The sequence below is a fragment of the Vitis riparia genome, chromosome 7 (genome assembly GCF_004353265.1).
Source record: "Vitis riparia cultivar Riparia Gloire de Montpellier isolate 1030 chromosome 7, EGFV_Vit.rip_1.0, whole genome shotgun sequence".
In the NCBI taxonomy this organism is placed as follows: Eukaryota; Viridiplantae; Streptophyta; class Magnoliopsida; order Vitales; family Vitaceae; genus Vitis; species Vitis riparia.
In genome coordinates, this window is record NC_048437.1 from 27929998 (window position 1) to 27955826 (window position 25829).

Below are 25829 nucleotides of genomic sequence, written 5' to 3' on the forward strand. Positions count from 1 at the left end.
AAACAAAATATTTTCATAAAACATCTTTAAATTATTTTCATTTTTAAAAAATGTCTTAAAATAAAAAATTATTAAAAGTAAACACCAACACAAAAGTTATTTTTGAAAGTATAAAAAAATAGGATAAAAACATTTGAAATTCCAAATAGACTTTTTGTTTTATGAACTACCAAAAGGAAGTTCTAAAAACGGTTTTCAAAAACCATTTTTTAGAACTATTTTTTTAAATGCTTTTCAAACCATCTTAAACCATTTGGTAACTATTTTCGGAAACAAATGAAAATATGTAAAAACAATTAAAATATATTATTTAAAAATATTTTATTTTATATTCGTAAAAACAGAAAATAGAAATCAATTATTTAATTATCTAATGTATTTTCCATTTCTTTTATAGTGAAAAAAAAAATTTGTTCTAAAAAACAGTTGCTCAACGGGCGTCCCCATTTTAAACTTTCCCATGTTCTTTTCTATGTTCTATTATCAACTTTAAGGGTTCAATCAACAAGATGATAATTCCATTGTGATAGAATTGTGCCCTATACCCACTGCGTCTCTTGTTACAAATGGTAAAATAATCACCCATTTTCCTGAGAGAATGTCCTGAAAAAAATGGTATACCCGGAAAAGCCCACACATCGTTTCGTTTCTTTGTCCCAATAATCCAAGAAAGTTTGCCCCCATCGCTTGATCAACCACCTAAAGCTTCCAAAAAGTTATTGGTCAAGATGCTATAAGATCAGCCAGCTGGTGTGGCTACAGACAGGGCCAGTTCTTCCAGGAGTTCTTTCTGCTCCATAGCAACACAGGACTGCAAGAAACATGTGGTTAGGTTGTAGGAAGATCCTTTTTGAGAAGAATTTTGGAAATTTTACGTGTCTGAAAATAGAGGCAAAGAAGAAGCAAGCTATGAGGAATTACCTGAACTGCTGTTTCAATATCACCATCAAGAAAAGATGTGAGTTCAAAGTTCATCTTTAACCGGTGATCAGTAACCCTATTGTCCTGATAAAATAACAACAGGTGTTAATAATTTTCACAAGAACTACTAATTATAATCTGAATAGGAAATGGGGCTTTCCCACTTGCTCAACAACCATAATACCCTTCCTCCTCCTTTACCCTGGGCTGGCTGTAAGTTGCGTAACTTTGAACCCAACCAAACAATTTTATAACCCACCCGAAATTGGTTTCTCGTGTCGATTGTACCGAATGACTCATAAAATATTTCAGGAGTTGCATGAAATCTTTTTATTTTTCAAAACTACAATTAAATGGCCATTTTTCTCTCTTACAATTGATTGGCCCTGCTTTTCTTCCATTATATTCAGGTGTTGACACATTTCCCACATTTTCCCTTTTATGAAATTTGCAGATAAAGAACTTATGGCAAACTCCTTTGGAGGTAATAAAGAGGCATCTAATTCCAGAGAGAACCGGTTTCTACTACCATATTAAGGTCGGTATAAATGAAATATTGTTTAAGTACTTCATAATTGTATGCTACCATAATAAGTTCAATCTAAATAAAGTATTATTAAGGTACCTTGTAATTATATGTCCGAATCTTTTCTGCACGAGCACCTGTACCTACCTGTGTAGATAACGCCACACAACATACTCAAATTCTATGCATAAATGCACAGTAGGACCGAAAGAAAATAAAAATGGGGGAATCTGAGACTGAAACAATCATGTGAGAACAGAAAGTGGAATGAGTGTGCATATACAATTAAGTTACTAAAAATAGTTTGTTAGCGTTTGTGGAATAATTTGAATTTAAAACTCGATCTACCATTTGAAAAACAAGACCCAATAAAAGATTTTGTGAAATAACATTGTGCTTGTGCGTATGCACAAGGTTATATGCAAATTGGCATGCCAATCGGACCTAGTTCAATCTTTCGAGGTTACAACCTTGTGTATCTACACATCATCCAAGTGAAGATGTCAAACCTGCGATTTCCGCTGATTCCTTATTAACTCTTGCTGCTCCCTTACTTTGATCTCATACCTGCAAGCAAGTTCATAAGACATAAATTTATCTGAAGAAATATGTGAGCTAGAAACAGGTACTTGCAAAATTTTAGGCTATAGAAAACTAACTAATACATATAACAAACAGTAACCAAAGAACAAACAAGAACATGCTGAAGTGAAATGATTTTTTTTAAAAAAAAATATTAAATATTCGTTACAATTTTGCCCGCAGCAACTGGAGAGCACGGCTCCTGTTCTGAAGCTGAGTCCTTTCTTCAGTACAAAATATACGGATTCCAGTGGGCTTATGGAAAAGATCAACGGCTGTCTCCACCTTGTTGACATTCTGCCCTGCATAATATACACAAGGAATAGATCAGCATATGAGAAAGAGATGTTTTTCACTTGATAAGAATATGATTCCAACATTTGCTGATTGATACCTCCAGCACCCCCAGACCTAGCTGTTGTAAGTTCTATATCTTTTGGATCTATTACCACCTCAACTTCATCAGCCTGAAACCAGGTATAGGAAAAGCACAAATAATCAGGTTAAAGAAATAATTTCTTCATTAGAAAAGATAGAGGTGACAAAGAACAGCAGGAAACCTAATTACCATGTCATTTTTAGGCAAACAAACTATATTGCATTCATATGAATAGGCAGGATACCTGCCTGCCCCAGCAGACTTAACAGCATGGTCTACAAATTGGAAACCACGATCCTATATCTGGGGGTGGGGCCAGTAGGGTGATTAATCGATGGAATTTAAGAAATATAGCTCAGTAGCGCAAATCTCCATAAAAATTTATCGAGTACAAAATGGCCAGTGTACCCCTAGATAAGTAAAAATTTGAACCCCAAGCTCCAAATTAAAATAGAGGATAGCATGATTTGTGTGGGAAACAAAATGTAGTCTGTACCTCAGGCATGATTGCTACAGTTGCAGTGGAAGTGTGCACACGGCCCTGTGTTTCTGTTTGAGGAACACGTTGAACCCGGTGAACACCACTCTCATATTTTAATTTGCTGTAGACACAATTTCCTTTCACCTCCAACACATATGTTTTGAATCCTCCCTTTTCAGCCTAAGCAAGAGAGGAAAACTCTTTTAGTCACATTGAAGTTGATAGTGGACATATTTAAGTAGTATGTTAAATATATATACCTCAGAGCTTGAAACTGGAGCATACTTCCAAGAATTCCGCTCACTATATTTTTGATACATGCGGACCTAAAGCACTTAAAAAAGGTCAGTCACTTAGTATGCAAACAAAGTGATAAGGGTATCTAACAATGCCTTGGAAGCAACTTATTTTGCTACAAGAATGGTTTCTTGGCCAATTCACCAGTTTTCCAGTTGAGAGGAAGACTAAAGGATGAAAAATAATGCACGAGCATGTAACTGAATTCACAAAAAAGATCACTTTTAAACTCTGGAATGCTCATTTTTGTCATTAAGGTTATCTATTGAGGACAATTAAGCCAAAACAGACAGTTGCTCGAGCTTATGACAGAATATTGATTCTCATATAAATTGATTGCAAATATTTGAGTTGCATCAGATACCAAAGCAAGAAACATAAGATGGAAGGCCTAATTTCAGGAACAAGAGATAGATAAGTGGTTAAAAATATGGTTGCAATCTATAAGTTGAGAACTAAGGATATTCCTTGTACTTTGTGATTTTAATGCCCTCATCTAGTTTCAATGAAAATATCTTTATTTTCTGTTCTACTGTCATAATCTTGTCAACAAGTAAAACAAGGATATATGGCATTGATGAGAATCAACAAGCATTCAAGGATCCATTGCATGTTCCAGTTGGGCCTATTACTAAAGCAAGATCCAAGAAGATCAAAGAAGCACTTAATGGGCTAATTCAAGAGATTTGGGCTGGTTTTAATGCAGGACATTCCAAGCTTGGGCCCAAAGAAAGATGAAGGTGTAATAAATTTAATCCAAGCTATTGAGGGCTAATCTGGCTTGATTGGGCATGATTTATGGCGTGGATTAATGACTGATTGACTTTCCAGCTTCATATCAGTTATTTCATATTCTAGAGCTTCTAATTTCAGGCCAAATCTACCTTAATTTTAGGTTTTTATTATTTAGAACGTTTTTTAGCTATTTTCCTATTTTGGATCTGCTAAAGTACGTTGTTTTAGCTATTTTCCTATTTTAGATCTGCTAATTTCAGACCAAATCAACTTTTATTTAGGGTTTTAATATTTAGTAAGTTTTTTTCATGACATATAAATAGCATGCACTCATTGTAATAGGGGATAATTTTTATTGAATAAAACAATCAGAAAAGGTGAGGCTTTGCTCTTCTTTTGGTTCTTCAAGAACTGTGAACTTATTAGGGATTCTTCTTTGTGGCGTTCAACTTTATACCTTCGGTTTGTGATTCCATTGTAATTATTGGGTCAAGGTTTGTCACTTATACTTTTGGTTCGCGTTTCACTTATAAACGTTGGGTCAGGGTTCTATCAAAAATCTATATTTTAGCTTTCTTGGGCAATTATTCTAATACTGTTTGTTGGGTCTCAAAGCGTCTTGATTGAGGTTCGCATCAGGCATGGTAAGATACCATAAATTAGCAAGGCAAAAAGAAACATGTACCTACAAGATCACCAGCCCATATTCCAGCCTCATCACCACCAGTACCTGCCCTTACTGCAAAAGACAAGAAATAATCTTCTCAGTCAAAACTAACAGAGCATGAAGAACATGGCATCATCTATCAAGCATGTGTAAATTGGCACAATATCTTTTCTCTGTCACGACGCTAAGCAAAGTCTGCAGCATTATATCCATGGTAAACTTTAGGCTATGTTTGGTTCCCAGAAAGTACTAAGAAAAGAAAAAAATTGTTAAGAAAAATGATTTTCTCATGTTTGGTTTTACTTTGGAAAATACAAAAAAAAAAATCAAATATAATTAAATTATTTACTCTTTATATAATGGAGGAAAATAAGTGAAATGAGTTTGAAGTATATAAAAATAATTTATTGACTTTAACTCAATTTTTTATTTTCTTTCACTTTTTCTTTTCTTCTACTTTTTCTCTCTATTTTCATTCTATCGCATTTTCCCTCAAATTTTTAGGGAACCAAACATAGATATATCTCCAACATGTTAAGGACTTGTTTGGGAGAGAACTTTGTTTTTGGCTTTGGCTAGAAGCTAAAGCAAGAGACATAACTTCAAAAGGACAATCATGATATGATGAAAGTATGATTAAACATGAAACAACTTTCTGCACAAGTTAAAAAAGGCTTCAACAAGAAGTGATATTATTTGATGGGATTACCCAAACAAATCCAAGAGCTCTCATTGAGCTCAAGAAAGAAATTTTGACTTCTTAGAAGCCAATCCAAATAAGACCTAACTTGCCAAAGTATCCATAAAAAGGAGAGAGCAGTTCATATGCATTCAGATCCAATAGTTGTTTATCCCAAATCAGGCCAAGCTTTGATGGCTGAATTGACTTAAGATGGTATTCTAACTTCTAATTTTCTATCATTTCATTCCCCTGTACATATGAAAGATTTGGTATGTAAATGCAATATTATCAAATGGTACTGTTTGTAAATTCCAATTTTCAGAGTGAATTTTGTGTTCCCTGGTTGAAAAGTGCAATGAGAAATTGTTAGATTAAAAGAAATGATCAGGCAGAACTTCAGATTAAATAGTAATCATCCCAGGTAGTCCATGAACTGTTCTATTTCGTTAGAAGGGTGTCAATGCAAATTCTATCAAGGATAAACCTATAGAATGCTAATGAGGTACAACACACCATCCTTAGATCCACAAGAACTTTAATTAAGAAAAACCAGGAATTGACTTCTTAATATAGTACAATTTATTAAAGGGAGAGAATTCACCTTCAAGCAATATATTTCTTGAATCAAGGGGGTCACTTGGAAGCAATAACACCTACCAAAGCCGGAAATGATATCATAACTAGAGAGACAAAAATATGGGTTGGGAGGTATTGGCAAATGGAAAGGCTAAAAATCAAAGAAAATGAAAAACAAGATAACAACCCAAACTTGTATGTAATAAATAAATCAATATGGATGTCAAGCAAAATTCAATTGTATATATGAATAGGAAGGTAAAAAAAGATCAACGAAAAACAAAACAATGCCCAAACACAATTATGCACAAGAATATGATTTGAAGAGGTTAAAAATAACATAATGATAAGACTGACAAACAAAGGCTGGGGTTCAGGTCCTTTTCAGGTCATGATATTAAATGCCTGTTGCATGAGCAATTCAATAAGAGATCAAAGATCATCCCAAGCTCTTTCAGAATTAGATCAGCAAACAAGAAAGATCTAGTTAAACCAACACTGGTTAAAAGGAGAGAATCCATAGAAACAAATCACGCATTTGAACTAGTCAAGAGAAAGCAGAATTATTCATTAAGAGTTAAAACTATGAACATTATATAAGTATAGATAAACGTAAAAACCTTAATATTCTCCTCCAGTTCTTTTAGCTGATTCGTTAAAGTTCCAATTTCATAAGCTATCATCTCAGCCATGTCTGCATCAATGCCATCCTCTTTTGCTAAAGCTGACACAAAGATTTTGAGGTACAAGAGATGATAATTAACACAAACCCTTTCTCTCTCGAAATATCTAGAAGGGGTGAAATGAGAAAAAAACCTTTTGCTTCTTCTAACTGCTTCTCACAATCCTTGAATCTCTTAAAGGTTGAGACAACCTGTTGTCGTTTCAAAGAGTGGAGATTGAAATTTTAATGAAATCATAATTCACTCTAGCAGGATATTCACAAATAACATTAAAAAGCACAAAAATGAACAATGGACTTAATTTTATTGTAGGAGCAGTACCTCATCAAGCTCTGCCATGGATTGTGCTAGCTTTTGGTATTCACTAGGATTTGAGACAATATCCGGATCAGCCAACTTGACCTACAATTGTCATTGCTTAGATTCATGTCTTATACATAAATAGCAGCATCAGCTACCATAGTAGTCCCAATAACAATAGCATATGGTAAATATGGGAGCCTGCATTGTTGTAAATTAACTACCTAATGCCTCAAAAAATTAACTTTCAACAACTAGAGAACCTTAAAGAGGACATCGACTAATGTGCTAGTTAGTTTTGGATTGGGTCTAATAGTCTATCTAAACCTACTTTGTTGACTTAAAGAGAATGTCTTTGCCATATGTTAGATGTAGTAAATCAAACAAAATTCTAGCATTTTTGTGTGTTTTTTAACTGCTTCTTTCTCTTACTTTTAAATACTACCTTAAGGATTCATTTCTACATGACTGCCTCCTAATTAGTAATTTATCATTTCAACTTATGTACCTCAATGCATTAAGGAAAATATAGCTAATATAAAAGGTTTACAATTTGAGACTTCACCTTTTGCATTATGATGAGTAAGTTTAGGCTTTCTGGTCCAAATCCATATACATATAGTTTACTACTCTTTATGTCAAGCCCAAAACTTGCCATAGATCCTTCTTACTTTCATTCTCACATTCTTCACTAATATTCTAGGTTTCAAATTTGTTAAGTTCTTCCTACCTATTCAAAGCCATTACAAATCTATTCCTTGGTCTTTGGACCATACTGTTAAGTTTGAGTGTAGTGTCATGGACTTAGGCTTTTCTTAAGCTCACGCGCGACATTTAGACAACTCAAGACACTTGACGTTGCTAAGTCAATCTTTCCCTCGCACTTAGCTAGTTGGGTTGTGTTAGGCACACAACTTGGAAGCTAAGAGAACCAAAGACAACACTTTAAGAAAGAAAGCTTTTTATTACACAAGTAAGCTTATAATTCTAGGAAGCTTTCACTTGCTTAGTTGGTTAGGCGCCTTGACCAAATGAGGTCCTCACCTATTTATAAGCACCAGTGGAACTCTCTAGAACCCACAAAGGCTCCCCACTAACCTATAGTTCTCTAGAAGACTTCATACAAATGCTATATACAAGTATTTACATGATGGATCTGGAACTCTCTATAACACTCCACTCTTTTCTTCCATCCCTTATGTAGAGATGTGTTGGTGTCTCTAGCTTTCTCCAAAATCCTCCACACTCTTCCACCAATGGCTAAGTGTAGATTGCTCCTAGAGATTCCAGCTCACCTATATAAGTTCACCTATACAAGCCGGGGTTGAAGGGCTGGGTGGTGTGAAGCTGCAAGGAATTTGTGTAGTTCATCCATATTTTGGGAGAAAATCAGAAGATGATGTTGGCAAGGCTGATGACAAAACCAGTGGTGGTCGACCAGACGTGAGGCCCGGTGTGGATAACAGGTGGCTTTATGTGTGTCCAACGACTAGTGGGTTCAATGACCCAAGGTACAATCCGGCAGCTGATGAGAGGTTATGGAGGCTAGGGTGCAGTAAGGTTCTGGTTTGTGTTGCAGAGAAGGATGGGCTGAGAGAAAGAGGGTGGTTTTATTATGAGACATTGGGTAAGAGTGGTTGGAGTGGAGAGGTGGAGATTATGGAGACAGAGGGGGAGGGGCATGTGTTTCATTTGTTCAAGCCTAGTTGTGAAAGGGCCGTGACCCTGATGAAAAGGATCGTCTCTTTCATCAATCAAGAAAAAATTCAGGTCATTGGAGCTTTAGAAGAGAGTTTGTAATTTCTCAATTAATAAGTCACCCTTGTGCTGCATATGCCTTTTCATTTTATGCGAGTTTGATTGTTCTATTTGCCAATTTTGTCTTATATCTCTTGTAACGAGTCACTCCCAATGGTGTAGATATTATCCGCTTTGGATCCAAAGGGACTTTCACGGGCTTTAAAAAAGTGTCTACAGGGTTACGAGAAATTCATACTATAGCTCCACCCCCATGCAGACACAACATTCTCGTTGTGTCCCACAGGATTGCGGGGCCAAACAGACGAACATCCCTACGGGGTCATTTGAGTAGGTTGTGACAGTAGGCTCCGAAGCCAATTGATTATAAACAATGCCAATGAGACTTATGAATTGAAAGATGGCTCTAATCTTGGCACAACAAGTGTAACAGTTAAATTTTGCAACACATACTGCTTCGGAGATCAAAAACCCTTATGTACATTTGGTACTAGGAAAATATTAAAGAAAAAAATGTTTAAAAAAAATATTTTCTCATAATTAATTTTATTATGAAAAATATGAAGAAAATCAAATTTGATTATAATCAATTAGAAATTTATATATTTTAAAATTATTTAATCTTTATAAAAGAGTTCAAATAAATGAAATGAATTTAAAGTGTCATATAAAAATACTTTATTAAATTTAAATCTATTTTTTATTCAAAATTAGAAACTAAAAAACTTTAAATCTATTTTTTATTTAAAATAAAAATCCAGAACCAGACTATCCTTCTCTTTTTCTTTCCTTCTACTTTTCCTCGCTTACTTCTCCTCCCATTTTCCCTCAATTTCCCCCAAACCAAACATAGCCTTGCAGTATATTAGAAAAACTAATTCAAGTACAATCTCAAATTACCATTCCTTAATTGAACTATGACTATGCATGTATGTTTCTCTCAAGCTTCCACTATCAGAACAATACCAAACCCTCAAGAATTAATAATAACTACAACTACCAATTCGAAAACCTAATTCTATCACAAAAAGCATACCGACAATTCTTTCCACGTTTTCTCGGCAGACTCCAGTTTTGTTATCAAATAGGGCTCCTGCAATGCCATCACAGACAACACAGATTTCAATCTACTCCAACCGAAAAACATGTTTCAAAAAACTTCGCCCAAATGATAATATATAAACAAATTTTTCAAACAAAATAAAATTCCTATGATTATTTTCATCGGAAACTGTACCCACCGCCATGCAAACGATTCTCGGAGTTCTGTGGGTCCGAGGAGGTCGGAAGAGGGCAAAGCTTCTTCCTCGATTGCAGAACACTTGCTCGGCACGTGCAGGGAACCGAGCTGCGAAGCTCGTCGTTAAGCTGTTCATTGCTTTGGATTTGGTACGGCAGAGTCGTGAAGAGGACACGAACTGGAGACTGGGAGACTGGATAAGAGAACAGAGAATGAGGCTGTGGCGAGTAATGAGAGTTTTGGGCCAAAATATGCCACTTGAATGAAAAAAAAAAAGTATTTTCACGAACTTATGTTAAAAATATCTTTTGCGTCCATTATGTTTTCAAAAATAATTCTACAATTTAATTTTTAATAAGGATTTTGAAAAAAAAAATTGTTCTTTTGAAATTTTGATAATATTATTAATTTATTTTATATTTTTAAATATATTTTAAAAATAATTTTTACATGTAATATTTTATTTTTAATTGTACTTCACATTTATATAATTATTTTTTAAGACTGATCTTAAAAAATAAAAATAATTTTAAAAAATGTTATAGAAAAGGGTTCGTAATTGAAAAGATGGTTGAAAACTCAATTTTATGAATTTAATTATATATTATTTTTTAACCTTGTTTTGATAAAAATATTTTCTCTATTTTTTTCGTAAAATTAACTTCTTCTTTTTTTTAATCTACATGTAAATACTTAAAAGGTAAAAAATATTTATCTCGACATCTGAAATGGTGATAATTAAACAATTATTAACTATGATTAAACAATTATTCACTACGATAATCCTCTCTAATAATGCACGTAATCAATAGACATACGAAAAATATCAATAACACTAATATGACATGCATCACTAATAGAATTGTCCAATGCCTAACATATTCGAGATATAATCAATATTCTAGTCTCAATCTATCACACAAACAGTATATGATTATTTGGAAAAATAAATAATATATATATATATATATATATATATATATATAATTTAAGAAATAATAATAAATAAATAAAAAATCAAATTTACTACTAAACCATACACCCACATTCAAAATTAGAAATGAGCAAAAATCCTAAAATAGAAACAAAAAATCAATGCTTTGAACCAAGAACACGTACAACAACCCATAAAGCAAAAAAATTAAATAGATTTAAGGGGAAAAAAAAATATGACTACTAAACTCAATACTTACATTTATAAATTAGAAATCAATAAAACCTATAGAACAAAATCCTCAAAAAGAAATAAGAAATTGACTTTGAACCAAACAGTGATAAAATTATTTAGCACGACATAATTTTCAAATAATTTATTTATTTATTAAGTCGTGCCTCAACTTTTCTCATACTTTTTCTTTAACACGCGTAGAATGGTTGGATGTTCAAAAAAAAAAAAAACTAAAAAATTGCTAAAAAAACCTTCCAATCACTTGAGATGCGATGAACATAAATGGAAATGTGAAAGGCTAGGGTTAGGGTTAGGGTTTAGGAAGAAATGGATGAAGATAAGGTTTAGAAAGAAACATGAGGAATGAGAAGAAACACATAGGAAAGTGAAAACCAATAAAAAAAATGAGATGAGAGATAAATATCTTTTAAGAAACCGCATTTTCAAAACGTGATTTCACTTTTTTAAAAAAAATTACAAAAGTCAACATGACCATAAACATCTTAGATTAAATGCAAGTTTGAAAAAAAAAATCCATTACAACTACAATGCTAAAATAGTTTTTTTCATAATTGGCAAATTTGAAAACCATTTTCCAAAACTCAATAACAATTACAATGCTAAAATAGTTTTTTTCATAATTGATTATATTATAAAAAATATTTAAAATTAAATATAATTAAAAATTAGTTCAAAACAATGTATTTTCAAATTATTCAAATTTTCACAAATGTAAATGTTAAAATAAATTAAATGAACTTAAAGTATAATATAAAAATAACTTATTAATTTTAAATATATATTTTATTTTTTCTCTATTTTTTCCCTGATTTTTTTTTTCCAAAAACCAAATATGTAGATCTTTTATGAATCTAAAAATCAAATCAAATTAGGTCAATAAGTTTTAATTACAACCAATATGTTTATAATCTAAGTCAATCAACATTTGCCCAATTTGGTTCATTTAATTTACTAAAATTTGATATATACATTGGCATTTTCATAATTAATATTTTAACTATATGATTAATAATAAAAATTTTAAAAACAATGTATGGGAGAGTGTTTATAGGTTATAGATCATTAGGTTGAATCCATGGTTCTGGTCCTATTTGTTGGATTGTGAAGTTTGAATCAATTTGCTTCACTCAGAATGTGGATAGAGAATTTTTTATTTATTTTTTTATATGATGATTAACAAATTTGTCCCTATTATATATTTAACTATTTTATGTTTAGGGTTTTGTTTATTGTTAAAGTGCAATCGTAATTGAAATGATTTTTTTTTTTTTTTTAAGTTTCACCATTATAACTTTTCTAATTATCTTTTATTAGTAGATTGTTAAGTGTTGATACACTTTGTGGACATAGATATCATATTGATCATTGAACCACGTTAAAAATTTGTTTTTATATTTTATTTTTTTATTTTATACTCATGCGTGGCTTGGTTAACAATGTTAGTGGGTTAGCCCAAAAATATTTTTAAAAACATATGTATATTTTTAGCCCTTCTCTACTTTCTCACAAAAGAAATACCACCTCAACCTTGTGTATGGGTTAATTTTTTAAAAAGTAATACATATTAAAACTAAATAAAAGTTTTAATATTATTTTTATTAAAATAAATTTTCACTTAAAAAACAATTTAATACGAAAGGTAGAAAAAATATTATTTTTTTATAAAAATTATATTTTAATTGATATAAGAAGTTATTGTAGATTTACCAACACTCTCAGAAGGTTGATAAATCCTTTAAAAATTAAGATTTTGTAGTTGACATTAATTTTTACCTAAAAATATATTTGATAATAATTTTAGGAAGTGTTTCTATTTTTTTTTTAATTTAAAAGATAAAAAATTTTAAGTAGTAAAAAAACTAAAATTACTTTATAAAATCACGGTGAAACACATTCTAAATCTAAAAGCAAAAGCTTTTTTCCAACACAACTTAAATAGCTATGAACACATTTGCCATGCCAAAGGATAGGAATTGAGTGAAACTCCCTTTAGTTATGTGGGAATTTCTGCATAGCTTTTTCTTAGCATAAAGTTTTCCGCTTTCCACTCTCTTCAATCCACTAAGTTGACTTGGTCAACTTTAGAAGTAACCCCTTTTTATTAGCTTATTTTAATGAAAAGGCATCCCAAACATCCTTTACAAATTATTTGAAAATAGTCATAAAGTTTTAAATTTATAATATTTTAGAATGATTTTGAAAAGTGAAAAAACATCCACCTACTAAACACATAAGTTCAAAGCACACTAAGCTAGCGGTTCATGTTAGTGTTCCTCTAAAACTCAATACTCAATTAAATAGGTCAATTTAAATACGATACAAATATTAATCAAATTTAAAAAAACTTCAATATGATTTAATTGATAAACAAGTAGCATGATGTGAAACATATAACCCATTTAATAATTATGTCAAGTCGTTTTTTTTTTAGACAACATAATTAACTTTTAAACTTGACATATTTTTAGCTTGATTGACTTATTTATTTAAAGTCAAATTTTAAATAAATCATATACTATATATAAAAATGTAAAAAACCTTTTACTTTTATTGAAAAATTGGAATTTTCTGCTACAAACTTTTAAATATTAGATCTTTTATATTATAACCATTATTTTATTTTATTTTTTTTATGTCTCTATAGTTCATTCTACAAACATTTTTCTTTATCCTAGGTTTGGTAGACTCGGTTTTTGTCTATCGAACTTTCTTTCTTTTGGACCAAGTTATTAGGTTGGGTGGATAGTCTCTGTCTAATTTTACGTACCTTCAAGATAAGCAAGTCATTAATTATAATTAAATTGATTAATATAATTATTGAATAAGTCAATTCAAACCAATTTCGAACTACTTAGTTTGACAAAAACTGACTTATTTTGAATGATATGGAGAAATCATATCGAGCTTTGCCGATGCTCTAACTTAACTCAAGCATAAGCAAAAGCCACTAAATTTGACCATAGACCCACCATTTGTGATATTGGAATGAATGAATTCTTAACTAGTCGTTGTGTCTAAAAATGAGTGACAAAAAAGGCACCCAACATTATGCATGACATAAGGATTTAGTGTCAACAAGCATGGCATCACATAGTCTAAAAGAAATAATAAAATGGGGCAAAAAAGTAGCATTTTAAAAAGAGAGAGCAACAAGTGGCAAAAGGTGGCTTCATAGATGCCATGCCATAAGCTTTCCATGGTGGGGTTGGTGATTATCTAGGCACTCACCCTCTCTTATTGCTTTACATTGTGAAAAGAAATGAAATTATTAGATCAGATTCATGTGATTAATCATTGTGATCAAGCATATATTTTAGTATTAGGTTTATAAACATCACCATCATTCACATGGAAGATATGAATTTTTCCCTTTTTAAAGTATAGAAACAAAAAAGAAAATGATTGATGTGGTTGGGATTTGGGAAATATTATTTTTGTTCATTTTTGTTTTTTTTTTAAGCTTTTTTATTTTTTAATGTCTTGGTAAATGATTTTCATTTATATTTTAGAGATTTCAAAACATTTAGGTGGTATTTGTTTTTTTGGCTTTTTGCTGAAAACCATTTAGTTTTAGAATTTAGGTTATTTGTTTTTTTACTTTTTCATGACTTATTATAAACTTTTTACTAAATAGAAAAAGCCAAAATATGTGGCTTTTTCTAAATAGAAAAAATAGCACAATGATTTTTTTTACTTTTTAATACTTAATAGAAATAAAATACTATAAAAACAAACAATCTAATATTTAATACTATTAAGTATTAAGGTTCTATTTAGAATTAAGCAAAAAAACAAACACCACCTTACCCAATCTTTTGATATTGCAAAATTTGAAGAAAAAAAAAAAAAATTGATATTAATAAATTATCTTATATATTTTTTACATAAAAATTAATTAACTTTAAAGTATATAAGATTTTAATTAATTTTTATTTTTTTATCATAAATATGAAAAAATTATTTTTCTGCTTTATTTCTTTTAATTTTTTTGTGAAATCAAATAATTATGTTTAGTTTTAGAAAGAAAGAAAAATACTGTTAATTTTTTTTATATTTGATTTATTATAATAAGTATAAAAAATTAAATATAATAAAAATTAATTAAAAATTTATTTATTTTAAAAATTTAAAATTAAAACATATGATTAAAAATAAATGTGTATAATAAAATTTTAAAAAATCCCAACTTAATATTAAAATTGCATGATAAAAACAAAAAATAAATAAAAAGAACACTGAAATACGTGGCCTAGTACTAACGTACGAGAGCGTGCAGTAGTGGGGCCCAAGCTTGTGGCAAAGGCATACCTGGCACTTTCCCATTGGTCCACCAGCAGCCGTTCCAGACCGCCGACTCTCGGATCTACTCACAGGATTTTCTTATTATTTCACGGAACCTAATTAGTGAATTACAAAATTGCCACTGTAGAATTTTACAAAAGTACCCTTTCACTGCTAGTTGAGAGTTTTTTTGAATTAAAATTAATCTAAAAAAGAAAATTCAATTAAAAAGGAAAAAGACAAGGAATATTCGGTAAAACAAGAATATTTCAACCTATGAGAGAGTCTCTAAGCCAATAATACGATGTAAGTGACACGTGGCGATTAAAACTGATCAAAGGAGGGGACTCGTTTCAACCTCTCTTTACTCCCTTTTGGTTCGTTTTAGATGGCGGCACATTACTTTATTTAGTAAAAAAGCATATAGCAATCCTTTTCATAAAAGAAATAAACAATAACTTTTTTCCCAATAAATTATAACTTTTTGTGTGTATTTTTATTTTTTTTTAAATATATAAAATAAATTTATACATTTAGAAAACAAAATGGATTTAAAATGACTAAATTATTTTTTATTTGTTGTTTTATATTTATTTTCTTTATTTTAATATTTTTAAAAATAAAATCAAATATAAGGAAATTATTATTAATTTAATTTTTTTTTTTCTGAGACCAAAGGACGAGTAAACGGTTTCCTATGTATTAAAAGTTGAAAAAGGGGTCTTGAAGGGTAGTCCAAATGAGTCTAAAAGGCGACCAGATGGTAAGTTTTGGTCACTATCCCAAATGAGAAAAGCCTAAGACCACTCCCCCAAGAGGCCCCTATTCTATGGCCTCCCTTCTTCAATGCCGCAACAATAAAGACAGAACAAGTAGGAAGCGACCTAACCTGAAAGTCCAATGACAAATTTGTCCTATTTACCTTTCTTACACACAACCGATTTAGCCAATGGATTTGGGTCGTCAACCGAATCTTATTAGAAATGGATTTAGTTAATAAAAATAAATTATTATTATTATTATTATTTAATGAAAATAAAAAATAATTCATTGAATGATAAATATTTTTGTAGCTTGTAATTCAAAATGGAGGGGTTGGTGGGAATCCGCAGGATCACGCTCCCGACAGTGACCCCTCCAATGAGCCCATCTCGGACGGTAGTGACCAAGGGCATTTCGGACATTTCATGTGAAAGCAAGTGTCGGTTACCCGTGGAGCTAGAAATTCCGCCAAAGTTACCGGATTATTTAATGGAAGCATTTCCTCTACAGTTTGGCGGGTATGGAAGGAAACAGACGAAAGCAGAAAAAGTATAGTGTGAAACACAGAGAGCTCCAAAAGAGAAAAATAAATAAATAAATAAATAATTTATTTATTTTAAATAAAAAAGGCTTTGAAAAACCAGGGAAAAAAAACACGAGCTAAAACCAGACCGTACGGTCTTATAGAGAGAGAGAGTGTGTGTGTGAATGAGTGAGAGTTTTGTTTAGAGAGAGAAAGTGAGGGAGTGAGAGAGTGAGAGAGACACCATTCTCCATCTCTCTGCTTCGCCGTCTATTCGATCGAGCTCTCTCCGATCTTTCCAGAATAGTGTAGAACATTCTAGAACCGTCTAGACGGAGACTTACGCTTGCCCTTTCTCTTCTATCCTCTTTCTAGATTCATTTCTGTAAAGTTATACACACACCTAAAGGCCTTGTCTTTATGGAGTTGTACGGGCGGGCTCCGGCGAGGGATGGGTCCCAATCGGATCCTTCGGTGGAATGGAGTCCGGTCAGGGCGGTGTCGGGGCTCGAAGGTGGGTTGATTTGTTTTGCATTTGAATTTCATTTCATTTCATTTGGCTTTGTGTGTTGTGAGGTGATATTTTTTCTAGGGTTTGTGAGAATGCGGAGCTTTGATTGGGGTTTTCTTTGATTTTGTTCTGAAATATAGAGTCGATGTGGCGGTTGGGGTTGAGCAGCAGGGAATCCTACCCAGAGCGGCCTGGTGTGGCTGACTGTGTCTACTATATGAAAACCGGGTTTTGCGGGTTTGGTAGTAGGTGCCGGTATAATCATCCTCGCGATCGCAGCTCGGTAAACCCTTGATCATTAATTATTTGTTCAAATCATTTGCATTAGAATCAATAGAGTAGGTCTTGACGCCTGTTTTTTGAGGCTGCTGTTTGATTTCGGGTGTTAAATTCAGCTGAATCTTTCAGCTTTAGCAGATTATGGTGTAATTAGATGTGGGATTTATGGGGGTCTTGACAACAATTTGAGTGTTTTAAGTAGGCCGTGTCTTCATGAGAGGTCCCAATCTTCATGTCATTTTGTTAGAAACAAGATATTTGTAATTCATAATGCAATCTGCTTGGTTCTAGCGGAAACTAGAGAATGGAAAAGAAAATGCCGGAATGGCTTTGTTCTTAAGCACGGTCTTTATTTTCCCGATCAATTCTGAAAACCAAACAGACGTTAAGTGAAAATGGAGTTTTCCCAATGTAATTTGGATGCAATACTACTCAGGTTTCTACACTAAGATCCGGAGGAGGAGAGTATCCAGAGCGAATTGGGGAGCCAGCATGCCAGGTATGTTGTTGTTTGTTGACTGAATATAAAATACTGGATGGGGATGGAATGCTTGATCTCTACCAATATAGATTCCTTGGATCTGCTAGAATTGTTTTCATCTACTTGTATTATGCATTATTATTAAGGCTTATTATCCTATACTTATTAATCGTATAGTTATTCCTTAAATATGCAGTTTTATTTGAAGACTGGGACCTGTAAATTTGGTGCGTCCTGCAGGTTTCACCATCCAAGAAATGGTGGTGGATCCATGAGCCATGTGTCACTAAATATTTACGGATACCCACTAAGACTGGTTGGGATTTGGTTTATTCTTCACCTTTTCTAATCAAATTCGTTTTACTAAATCAGCATGGTTGTAATTTGGGAATGGACACTTCCATTTAGCTTATGTTTATGAATTGGAAATTTTGCAACAGGGTGAGAAAGAATGCTCCTACTATTTGAAAACGGGGCAGTGCAAGTTTGGTATAACATGTAAATTCCATCATCCTCAACCAGCTGGCACATCATTGCCAGCATCTGCACCTACATTTTATCCGACGGTGCAATCTCCTTCTGTTCCTACACCTACACAATATGGGGGTACATCTACTAGCTGGAGGGTGCCAAGGCCTCCAGTATTACCTGGTTCATATGTGCAAGGCCCTTATGGTCCTGTTCTGTTCCCCCCAGGAGTGGTTCCTATTCCGGGTTGGAGTCCTTATTCGGTATGTTACACAATTTTCTTTTTCATATTGAGTTGTAAAAGATTCATATGTTTCTCATAATGTTAGTTTATATGTTGCAGACACCTGTAAGCCCTGTACTGTCTCCTGGTGCTCAACCCACGGTAGGTGCTGGTTCTGTGTATGGAGTCACGCAGCTACCTTCAACACATACACTTGCAGGACCCTATGCATCGCTTCCCTCTTCTGCTGGCCCTTCAAGCAGTAACCAGAAGGAACAAGTGTTTCCAGAGAGACCAGGCCAACAAGAATGTCAGTACTACTTGAGAACAGGAGACTGTAAATTTGGATCATCTTGCAGGTATCATCACCCTCGGGAGTGGGTTGTCCCAAAAACAAATTGTGTCCTTAGCCCCTTGGGTTTACCTCTACGTCCGGTATGGTTATTCACTCATTTTGTTACTTTATTTTATAATTTGGGTTCAATTTTGATTTTTCTTAGTCCAAAACTGCTCAAAAAGTACAAATATGCTCCTGCTGTTTGTTTTTTTTTTTTTTCGTTTTCATTTCTAGACACTAAATTGTATAACATGGTCTTCAGTATTGAGGACAGATTACTCTATGTGGAAACTAGTTTTATACCGTATCTTTCTAACCATTTTAATGTATTGCTGAAGCTATTGAGATTTGATGTTTTTAAATTACCATTCTTTTAATGACTGACCAAATTGATTTGCCTTTTATATTTAAAGAAGTGGTCATTTTTAAGAGAAAATGCGAGTAGAGTGGAAGATGCTGTAAGCTCAATTGTTAAAGTACAACAGAGTTATATTTTTTTGATAGGAACAACAGAGTTATATCAAAGTCATGGTTTCAAGCTCTATTGCATGGGTTTGGGTGTGGGTGTTAGATGTGGTTATATGTCTACTTCTTTAATTTGTCACACACTGAAATTTAGGATACATATATATATATATATGTGTGTGTGTGTGTGTGTGTGTTAATAGGTAAGTAAAAATTATATTATCAGTGAAAGGAAAAACAAGAAAGTTTTTGCTAGCACTTTTTAATATATTCTCTCATGTGCCTATCAAAAAAAAAAAAAAAAAAAACAAACCATAGATGATGCATACAAAGTAGCAGCCAAAAGGCCACAAAAAAACAGCGCAAAGGCACAAAAACTAGCAACTGCACCCTACATAGAGTCTAACCCATTGACAAAGTCTAACAACGACAAGGAGCAATCCCCAAGAGACACTCTAACCCAATCCCAAAAGAGATACAAGCAGGAATGTTTAATTGCTTGGTCCATGAATTCACTATCATCAAAAGCTCTCCTAAAGATAGTTCTCCCTCCAAATGCGGACTCTCCTAGAAAGGATCTCAATAACAGATAGGTTATGATGTAATAAACAAAAAAAGATCAATTAGAGATGAAGCACAAGCAAAGTTTCCTTGAGGAAGTTTTCTCCTTTTTTCTTTTTTATTTCTATCCTTTGTAAGATGGATGAAAAATTCTTCCTCCCAATTAGAACCAACTACATGGCTCTGAAAAAAAATAAAAAGAAAAAAAGAAAAAATTATCTACTCTAAATATGAATGGAAATACGCATCGAAAAATGGTTATATATATGAACTCGAAAACTTATGAGGGTAGAAAATCCCCTACAAAAGAAATCAACCGATTGGCTCCCTGTTTTACTAAACATATCTGCCACATGGTTAGCTGCATGAGGAATCCAGCAGAATGAACATTCCAACTCTAGAGTAATATCACCATGTTTTGCTAACATTTCCCATTTTAATCACCTCACTTTCTTGTCTGTTCACATGAAAGGTGCAAATATAGTGACCTTTTTAATTGGGTGAAGATTCACAGACTAGGCTTTAAGGTGTTATTGGAGATGGATGCGTGAATGCAGCAAAGTGTTTTATGGGCATATGCCTTGTCTGGTGTGTTTGACTCATGGATTGAGGTGGATGCCACAGTTAATTTCTGTCTCATGCATGAGACATATAAGTTATAACTAAAGCAATCACAATTATTTATTTATCTGAAATTGTAATTTTAATTTTTTTTAATGGCTGCATTTTTAACGCTGTTGGTGTTCAGGGGAAACAAACAGCTATTGTTTATTTGATGGATTATTGAAACATCTTTAGTGAATGATTGGGCAGAGGACCAATAATTTGATGGTGTCTTCCCCCCTTCCCCCCCTTATTTAATGTTTTTCACTCTTTGTTTTTATGCCTGCTTTTATGAGGAGTATGTTTATAATTTATGCACAGTTACTTAGCAATAGTTTCAATTCTTCATTATGAATAGTAATTCAAATGCTATCCTTTTTTTCCCTTTCTGAAAACAAAGCTCCTTGTATGAGCTGTTGTGATGGTTGATGCACTATGGAATCTGGATATGTTTTTGGTTGGCTTCAAATTTCTGTTGATGAATGTTCATGATAACAGATTTTGATAGGATCAGATCTTAGTTTGGAAAATTTGGGAGCTAAAGCCTATAAAAAATGGTTTTTGATGAGAATCAAGAATAATTTGACCCTAGTGATGAGATCAGCTACTCTAGTTTGTGAACTTTGTTTGAGGTTGTAACAATACTTGGGTTAGGTTTCCTTTTGAAGCATGAATGCCTTCCCATTCTTTCCTATAAGGAAAAATATCTTGACTAGATATTGTATGAATGGATTTAATCTTTGTGCTTGAAGTGGTATGATTCTTTTCCAGGAATGAAAATCAAGTCAATGAAACTTGAAAGGTTCCACTTGGTTTTAGGATCATGCTTTGTGATTAGACAACCCAAGTTACAAGCATGGAAAAAAAGTTCTTTTTTCTTTTGCAACCAGTGGTGATCAAGCTTTTCCATATCCTTTTGGGTTCAGAATTTTTCACAGCCATCTTACTCTGCCTTGCAACACTACATGTGGCTTTGAGAGTGGAAGATCCATCTGAAGTCATCGACATTGCATTTGCTATCACCTTTCTGATGCAGTCTGCTTTGCAGCACTGAAACGCACATATACTTATCTGAGGACGGTAGCTGCTTTAACTATCCTTTACTTGAGCAGCCATTTTCTGCATCTCCAGGCATTTGAACTGTAAACTACACTCAGCAAGAATGGGTTGATGTACCGTTGTTCTTTGATCTTGCAGGATCCATTTCTCCCACATCCTATATGAAAGCACAATCTGTGCACATATGTCCCATAAAATTTGTCCTACAGTCCTGCAAGCTGATATCCAGACTAGAATAGCTGCATTTAGTGTACCCCTTCCTGTCTCAGATGACTAGCATCTGGATAAGAGTTCTAAGAGATGAGCATGATACCTCTTTATGTGGTCTATGAAAACCTATTTTGAATATGAAGTTGCTCCTCAGATGGTGTCATATCCTCTGCTTATTATTCAGCATCCTCGGGGTATAGGGCACATTCGGATCCATTGGATTGATCCCAACCTGTTCTGGGGGATTTTAGCTCTGCAGATTATGTATATGAAGCACTTTAGGATCCTTTTGCTGGACCCTGACCTGATCTTGGAAATTATTCAATGAAATTAATCCAAGTTGGATATCAGTTCCAATACTGCAAGAACTTTTCATGCCTGCGAAATATATGCCACAAGAACTCTTCATGCACAAGGCTGCATCAAGGGGACTAAATCTTTTATCATTGTCAACTCGTTATATGATTCTTTGTTCATTGAAGAAACCATTTTCTCATTAAATCTTGATTCATGGATTTTCCCTTGAGGTTTCTATTAATGGATTCAAATTTTAAGGTTTGAATCTGTGAAGTTTGTTTGTGGAGGAACTAGGACACTTCCCAGTACATCATATCAACATTTAGGCCCATTAAATATTTGATCATATATCTGGTGCTGCCATGCTGGCATGGGAGATCTGGGGGAAGTACTATGCATCTAATGTTTGGAAACGATCCTCATCCAGTATAGATAAATGTTCTGTGGTGGTCCAAAGACTACACATATAGGCTCAAAATTTATCTCATCTGGATATCAGATTGAGGCTTTTGGCTTTCCATACTTCATTCACTTGAATAAGTATGGAGCTATATTTCCATCAACATCTTAGAAGCCAAAGTTCTGGGCACCTCTACATGCATTGGCCATAAGCCTAACTATTCCTTTAGTATTCATGTATATCGTAAGGGCATTAGTATCGGTGTAACGTCAACATTAATAAAACCCTTTTCCTCTCCCACCTCTCATTCTCCCCCTACCTATCACTAGCCACTAGTCTGTTAAACACTAAAATTTAACAATGATGATACACATGATGAGTCAATTCATAATTATTTAGTATTTTGGTAAAATAATTTCTACAGAATAACATGTTATATACTGATTGAAAAAAAAATGATCACATTATTTTAATTAAAATTTGCTATATTCACGATGTTCTCTTGAATGTCTCCCCTTTCATGGATGACAATGCTAACATTATGCTCTACAACTAGCCAAGTCATTTTAGATTTTTCCCCCTCTCTTTTGAAAGGGATGTTTATATTCTATTTTGGATGAAAGGACCTGTTTTTGGAATATTGTTTCTTGTCAAGCTTCATTTTTTTATGGAAGAATGGTTAACCTGTGTGCTACTTTTCTTACTTGAGCGTCTTGGCTGTCATCCTAAAATGATTCCATTGGAATGAAGCTCCTGCCCTTACCTAGTTACCAGGTTTTCTAACTCTTCTCCAACAAATGCAGCTGACTGGTGCAATGAATGGGCATGTTTTAATATTTTTGTGCTGTGAAGTCCAGAGGATAATTTTTGGAGGCAACTTTCTAAAATAGAATTCATGGAAAGACATAAAGCTTGCCATGCTTCTGGTAAAAAGTGTTGGCTATCGATGAAAAAATTATAAGGTAAGCATAGAATAGGGGGATATAACCAAGATGTTGAGATGGAATGAGTTCCCTTAGAAAGAACGAAATCGGAAATAAAGCTTGCTTGTGGTTGTGTACAACAAAGCCCATTAATTCTACTAGTTAGGACATAGGGATAATACTGTACTTTTTAAACTGTCAAATGTGCTGCAGGGACAAGGACAATGAAAGACCAAAAGGAATGGGAGTTGGGACTGCATAAAGGACAAAATGGCTTATGATTTAATGAAAGCTATGACCTTAAATAGAGTGTAATGACAAAAAGGGATTCATGTCCAACTATAAACACCTAGGACTTGAGACTTTAATTTTATTGTGTTTAGTTATTTTGGTACAAGTACAAATTTGTGTGGAATCAGCTACACCTCCACATGGGGTCATCATAACATTGAAGAAATTTGATCCACATTAGGAAAATACATGTAATGCATCTTTCAGTGCATTTAACTGATCTCATGTAGGTCAAATGTATTTTTTGTAGTGGCTTGACATGATAAGGCTGTTCTGTATGGATATGTGGTTGCTTATGCTGTGGAGTTAACTGAGGTGCTTAGATGCAAATGGAATTTGATTTTGTATCACTTCATGTCCTGGAACATTATCTGTTACATGGTGTTATCCTACCTTCATTAACCTCATATTATCATATCAATTATATTATTTATATATGAAATCCAATTTTTGTGAAGAATACATGTACCCAAGTCTACTTAGTTCAATGCAAATAGTATCAATGTGGCGATGATATAAATATAAATAGTAAAAGAGACAGTTAAATTGTCAATCCCATTTATTTATTTGTTTATTTATTTTTGTTTTTCTAGCCCTTTTTTTGTGTTCTTCTGGCCTTTTGTATTCTTTATCTTAGGGAATTTATATTTGTTAGCCTAATATTCATTCAGTCCATGTCTTAACAGCTTAAGCTTTAGGTTTGTCTGCATACTTGTATGTGATGGAGGGTCTTAGCATGATATACATTTTGGGCCAATATCCTAACAACTTAAGCTCTTTGGAAAGTTGGTAGCTTAACAATATCCATTGAATTTATCTGATAAGTATATTGTTTGAGCTAATTTTAATTGCTAATAGCATATCATAAACCTAAATGATGAATTGCTTTGTTTCTGCCTTGTTCCTATACTCATATATGTAATATTTCAATGTTCTGTCTAGTTAGATAAGAATGCTGTTTTTAATGCTTTATCTGATCTTCATATCTTTAATGAACAGGGGGTGCAACCTTGCACTTTCTATCTGCAAAATGGGTACTGCAAGTTTGGGTCCACATGTAAATTCGATCATCCACTGGGGAACATGAGATACAGTCCATCAGCTTCTTCTCTCACTGATATGCCAGTTGCTCCATACCCTGTGGGGTCTTCACTGGCTACTCTGGCCCCTTCATTTTCATCTTCAGATCTGCGGCCTGACTTCATTTCAGGGTCAAAAAAGGATTCACACTCAACCAGAATGCCTTCATCTGGAAATACCACCAGTAGTTCAGTTGGTTTGATTTTCTCCCAGACTGGATCTGTTTCGCTTTCGGACGTCCAACTGTCAGGTCAGAGTTCAGCCCCTTTAAGCAGTAGCAGAAGCACAAGACAAGGTGGTGAGGTTCGTCGTTCAAACTAGTAAAATTTAAAAGCAATTCTTCAAGGGGTTTCATCACCCTCAATATATTTTCTGTCGTTAGATGTCCGTAAACTTAATTATAGTCAGTTGTGCAAAGTTTCATTTCTTGTTGTCAAGGTTTATCAACCAATTTGGTATAGCCCACATTAGGATTGATCATGTTTTATGCTCATATAATCTTTATATGCCATCTATTTCAACTCAAATAAGAAGCTACAGTGGCTGGCAAGCCCCGCATATGAGCCCTCCTCCCTTCCCAATAATCAGAAGAAAAGAAATTTATTTCCAACAGGTAAGCCTTCAACTTTGGAATCTTGTGAATATTGATTTCTGAGCATTTCGAGAACAAGAGAGGATCGCCTGATTCCAGGGTCTTTTGTCTTTTATCCAGCTGTCTGTCTCTCTAGGGCTTCCTTTTCCTCTATTAATCCTCTTTACATTTGGGAGCAAGCTTCCAGTTTTGTAATATTTGAGCTTATCAGCTTAGTGTCAGAGGGTCTGAATGGTGTTGGTTCATTGTGGCCCTTTTTGGGGCCCTTATGTAGAACACATTCTTAATATGCTTGAATGATACAAGATGTGACTGTCTGGAGGGGTGAAGGCAAAGAAAGCCCCTTGACTCTTATGTATAAGTTCTGTCTATTTCTTTTTTTTATTTCTAATGTATGAGATATTGTTGAACCCTGAGAAGCTCTTTGTTTTTGGGCGGGGTTGGTGTAGAAGTAGAATTACAAGTAC

The 25829-nt window shown here is 33.4% G+C and overlaps 2 protein-coding genes across 3 annotated transcripts; one reads left to right on the plus strand and one right to left on the minus strand.

Annotated features, from left to right (window-relative positions):
* Positions 1–440: 440 nt before the first annotated feature.
* Positions 441–10064, minus strand: LOC117917887 (peptide chain release factor APG3, chloroplastic). 2 transcript variants are annotated; one of them, XM_034834344.1, is made up of 15 exons: positions 9829–10064; positions 9624–9680; positions 6851–6931; positions 6663–6720; positions 6467–6570; positions 5872–5923; positions 4611–4660; positions 3150–3215; positions 2905–3069; positions 2424–2496; positions 2199–2331; positions 1957–2014; positions 1547–1594; positions 922–1005; positions 441–811 (listed from the first exon to the last, which is right to left on the minus strand). In XM_034834344.1, exons 1-15 carry the CDS (start codon positions 9961–9963, stop codon positions 740–742), a joined length of 1236 nt encoding a protein of 411 aa, XP_034690235.1. In that variant the 5' UTR covers positions 9964–10064; the 3' UTR covers positions 441–739. The 2 variants fall into 2 exon arrangements, with proteins under 2 accessions (XP_034690235.1, XP_034690236.1); XM_034834345.1 differs by lacking the exon at positions 9829–10064 and having other exon boundaries at positions 9624–9707.
* A 6614-nt stretch (positions 10065–16678) lies between these two features.
* Positions 16679–25778, plus strand: LOC117917871 (zinc finger CCCH domain-containing protein 32). Its single transcript, XM_034834323.1, has 7 exons — positions 16679–17096; positions 17234–17376; positions 17809–17871; positions 18050–18169; positions 18294–18584; positions 18665–18979; positions 24690–25778. The coding sequence occupies exons 1-7, from the start codon at positions 17003–17005 to the stop codon at positions 25089–25091; spliced, it is 1428 nt and encodes a 475-aa protein (XP_034690214.1). The 5' UTR covers positions 16679–17002; the 3' UTR covers positions 25092–25778.
* Positions 25779–25829: the final 51 nt, after the last annotated feature.

Bases quoted from the DNA above. Each gene is read 5' to 3' on its own strand.
- LOC117917887 (XM_034834344.1), bottom strand. From the start codon at position 9,963: ATGAACAGCTTAACGACGAGCTTCGCAGCTCGGTTCCCTGCACGTGCC. The intron at 6,721-6,850 runs GTACTGCTCCTA...AAACGACAACAG, and splicing joins CCATGGCAGAGCTTGATGAG to GTTGTCTCAACCTTTAAGAG. The intron at 3,216-4,610 runs GTAGGTACATGT...TAAGTGCTTTAG, and splicing joins GAATATGGGCTGGTGATCTT to GTCCGCATGTATCAAAAATA.
- LOC117917871 (XM_034834323.1), top strand. From the start codon at position 17,003: ATGGAGTTGTACGGGCGGGCTCCGGCGAGGGATGGGTCCCAATCGGAT. The intron at 17,377-17,808 runs GTAAACCCTTGA...AATACTACTCAG, and splicing joins ATCCTCGCGATCGCAGCTCG to GTTTCTACACTAAGATCCGG. The intron at 18,585-18,664 runs GTATGTTACACA...TATATGTTGCAG, and splicing joins CGGGTTGGAGTCCTTATTCG to ACACCTGTAAGCCCTGTACT.